Raw genomic sequence first — 3,138 nt, forward strand, 5'->3', positions numbered from 1 at the left:
CTGTAGTCTAATACACTGAGACAGCACCGGATTGGGAAAGGCAGCACTACAAACTGGGATTGCAGTCTCTCAGTGAAATGGATTGGCGATAGGACACAAAAGGAAGTCCTCCTTCAAATGCTGCATCGTCAGCTTCAGGAATCGGCAGCCACAGGAAGTGCTGGTTACTGGTTTTAAAATGAGATTAGGCAAACTCATGGAGGACTGGCCTAACCATGACTATTAGCCATGACAGTTAAATAGACGGTAGAGGGAGGGAGGGATGACTTTTTCCCCTGCAGGGTTCTCTGGGATGCCCATGCGAGTACCAAGAAGAGAAGGGACCAGCAAACCATGGTGAGCCCGACTGTACACTCAGCATTCAACCCACTGTGGCTTATTGGCAGGTTGCATTGCCAGGACATGCAAATGCCGAATGAGTTATGTGGCACCTCAAAAAGCTAACAAATTTCTTCTGGTCAAGCTTTCATGGACACTGTCCGCTGCATCTGATGCAACGGACAGTGTCCATGAAAGCTTGTGCCAGAATAAATGTGTTACTCTGCAAGGTGTCATGAGACTCCTGGTAGTTTAGCTAGAGTTAAGACTGTGATGTGATGAGATTCTGATTAGTGCGGCAGGCCGGCAGGAAAAGAAACCATCCATCTGTACCGTTTTAATTAGAGTCCAGGAGGCAGACTTAAGGCAGTGAGGTAGAATAATGTAAACTTGAAGGCAAGTGAACAGTACATGAAAGCAACTGAAGTTTGGCTGTAGTAGATGCGCCTTGAAAACTTACTAAGGGCATAGTCCTTTCACTCCTGCCCTTGAGGCACAGATGCCTCTGAACACAGATGCACCAATGGCCAGGGAAAGGCTCGGAGGAGGCACTCTCCCCTCCCCACTCCACCCCCTTGAATGCCCCACCAGCCCCTGCTCTGGGGGTCCAGGCAGAGTGGAAAGAACCACAGCACCAGAGAGGGCAAAGGAGAAGCCCTCTGCAGGTGGTGTCCCCACTGCAACCTTGGAAGGCTTTGCCAAGGCCCCCGCAGGGACTCTGCCCTTTCCTATTGCCAGCGAGCCTGCATGTGCCAGCCATAGGATTGTATTCTTACTATATTTTTAATCCACCCAATAACAAGTGCCAATGACAAATGCTTCCACCTACCTATATGTCCCAGATCCACTTCAGGAACCAGCACTCTGGTTAGTTATTGGTATATCTGTGACATTATGCAAGGTTATTAGAAGATTAAAGAACGAATTGTGATATCAGAAGGGAGCTCAAGTCCTGATGCTCAGTCCTATGTATATTCACTGGCTGAAAAAACTGTAAAACCTATTCTAGCTGTGTGCCTCTTGCAAGTGTGTGAAGTCACAAAATAAAGTACTGTCATGTAGTGACATCATAGATCAAAGTGCTTCCTCCACTATTAAAGGGACATGCATATGTAAGGAATAGATTCAGATGCTTCAGTAGACCTTTAGATTGTGCGAGGCCAACAGCACTGGCACTACAGTCAGCAGGACTGGCTATACCACTAAAAGAGACGTGGGAGCTGGCCTGGTGCTAAATTAAGAAGAATGTAACTTCTGTAGAAGACAACTGTGCCCCCAAAATGCCACGGCCACTTCTTGCAGGCTGCTCTCATTCCCGAGGCCTGAAAGAGGAGGAAGAGGAGACCCAACCCTGTTACCACCACCACCACCACATGCCACCTTCTCCAGACCATATCAAGAGTCACATCAGCTCTGGAGACAGTCAGCTGAAAAATTCAAATGACCCACCCACATTTTCCTTGAAAGGGTTGACTAAAAACAAGACCCGTGGAGGGGCAAGACAGCATGAAGCAAAAAATAGAAGTTATAGGAAGAAAATGGCCAGGCAGAACCTTGAACTGGAAGAGGTGTCTCTTTCACCAGAACCATTAGGCTTGAGCTTGGAGTTTCAAGAACCATTATACAAGGAGGCAGCCATCACCGACCATCTGTCTGATGATGACGATGATAGTGACTGGAGAGAAAGGTATGACAAAGTACATCTATCAAGGATCACCAATATTACTCAGTGTGACCCATACAATTACAACTCAGCCAGTCTTTCAGGGATGGAAACTTTCTCTTCCTGGCCATTCAGTGATAATGACATGTGTATGGGGTGCCCATCTCATACCAAGGCAGCCGAAAGCTATGCTGCTCATGAAGAAACTATTGGAGAAGTGGAATATGTGTCTCCTCAGCTGAGTTACCAAGAGCTTAGGGAGGAAAATTCTATGCTGAGGAGAAAGATCAAAAGGATCCAAAACTTCTCAGAAAGCCAGACACAGATGTTGAGAAACCTTGAGAGGACCCTGCAAGCCACGGTGAATAAAGAGGAAAAAGACGCACAGGATCTGGAAGCTTTGGTGCAGCAGGCAGAACAAAATCTCCAGTGCATGACTCAGAGGGCCTTGAAGGCAGAGAGTGATGTTGAGAGGATGAAACAGGAGATGTCTTTCCTCCAAGCTGAGCTTACCTGCTACAAAGTGGAGAATGAAACACTGCGGTCTGGCCAGTCTACCAACATGGGGGCAGTAAAACAGCATGTTGATGTAGCTTTGCAAAATCTCCTGCGGGTGACCAACCATGCACACACAACTATCCACCAGTTGGTCTTTGGAGCAGAAACACTGTCACTTGTTGCTGATCTCCTTAAATCTGTAGGCCGAATGTCTGAAGTTGAGAAGGAAGATGAAGGGAAGGCACAAAGTTAGGGAGCTTTCTTGCTTGCAAGTGTAAATGCACCTGTACTATTTGAGGCTTAAAAGCATTTGCTTTCACATTGTATGGCTTCAAATAAGCAGCTTCTCTCTTTTCCCCAGAAGTACTTTTATTACATAATGGAATATTAATTTCATATATTCATGCCTTGGGTGCTCTGTTTCACGGCTGCGTACACAGAGACTGGCACATTACACACATCCCACGATTCCTTGCTTAGTTTTTAAACGATGGAGGGTTTGGGCCAAAGTAGATTTGATGCCACTCAGGTGATTGGCCCTTCTGTAGAGGTAGGAATGGACCTCATGGCTGAAGGCTGGAGCCCTGCAACCCAGAAGGACTTCAACTGGCCACCCAGAGAGTGCCGTACGATGGGGCGGCAACAAGGTAGCCATTGTC

The 3,138-nt window shown here is 47.1% G+C and overlaps 1 protein-coding gene across 1 annotated transcript; it reads left to right on the top strand.

Annotated features, from left to right (window-relative positions):
* The first annotated feature begins 1,598 nt into the window (after window positions 1-1,598).
* On the top strand, window positions 1,599-2,732 carry LOC123028811 (endosome-associated-trafficking regulator 1-like). Its single transcript, XM_044441057.1, has one exon. It carries the CDS (start codon window positions 1,599-1,601, stop codon window positions 2,730-2,732), a length of 1,134 nt encoding a protein of 377 aa, XP_044296992.1.
* The last annotated feature ends 406 nt before the right edge of the window (window positions 2,733-3,138 follow it).

This window comes from Varanus komodoensis, unplaced genomic scaffold, assembly GCF_004798865.1.
Source record: "Varanus komodoensis strain SLA01 unplaced genomic scaffold, ASM479886v1 scaffold39, whole genome shotgun sequence".
Classification (NCBI taxonomy): Eukaryota; Metazoa; Chordata; class Lepidosauria; order Squamata; family Varanidae; genus Varanus; species Varanus komodoensis.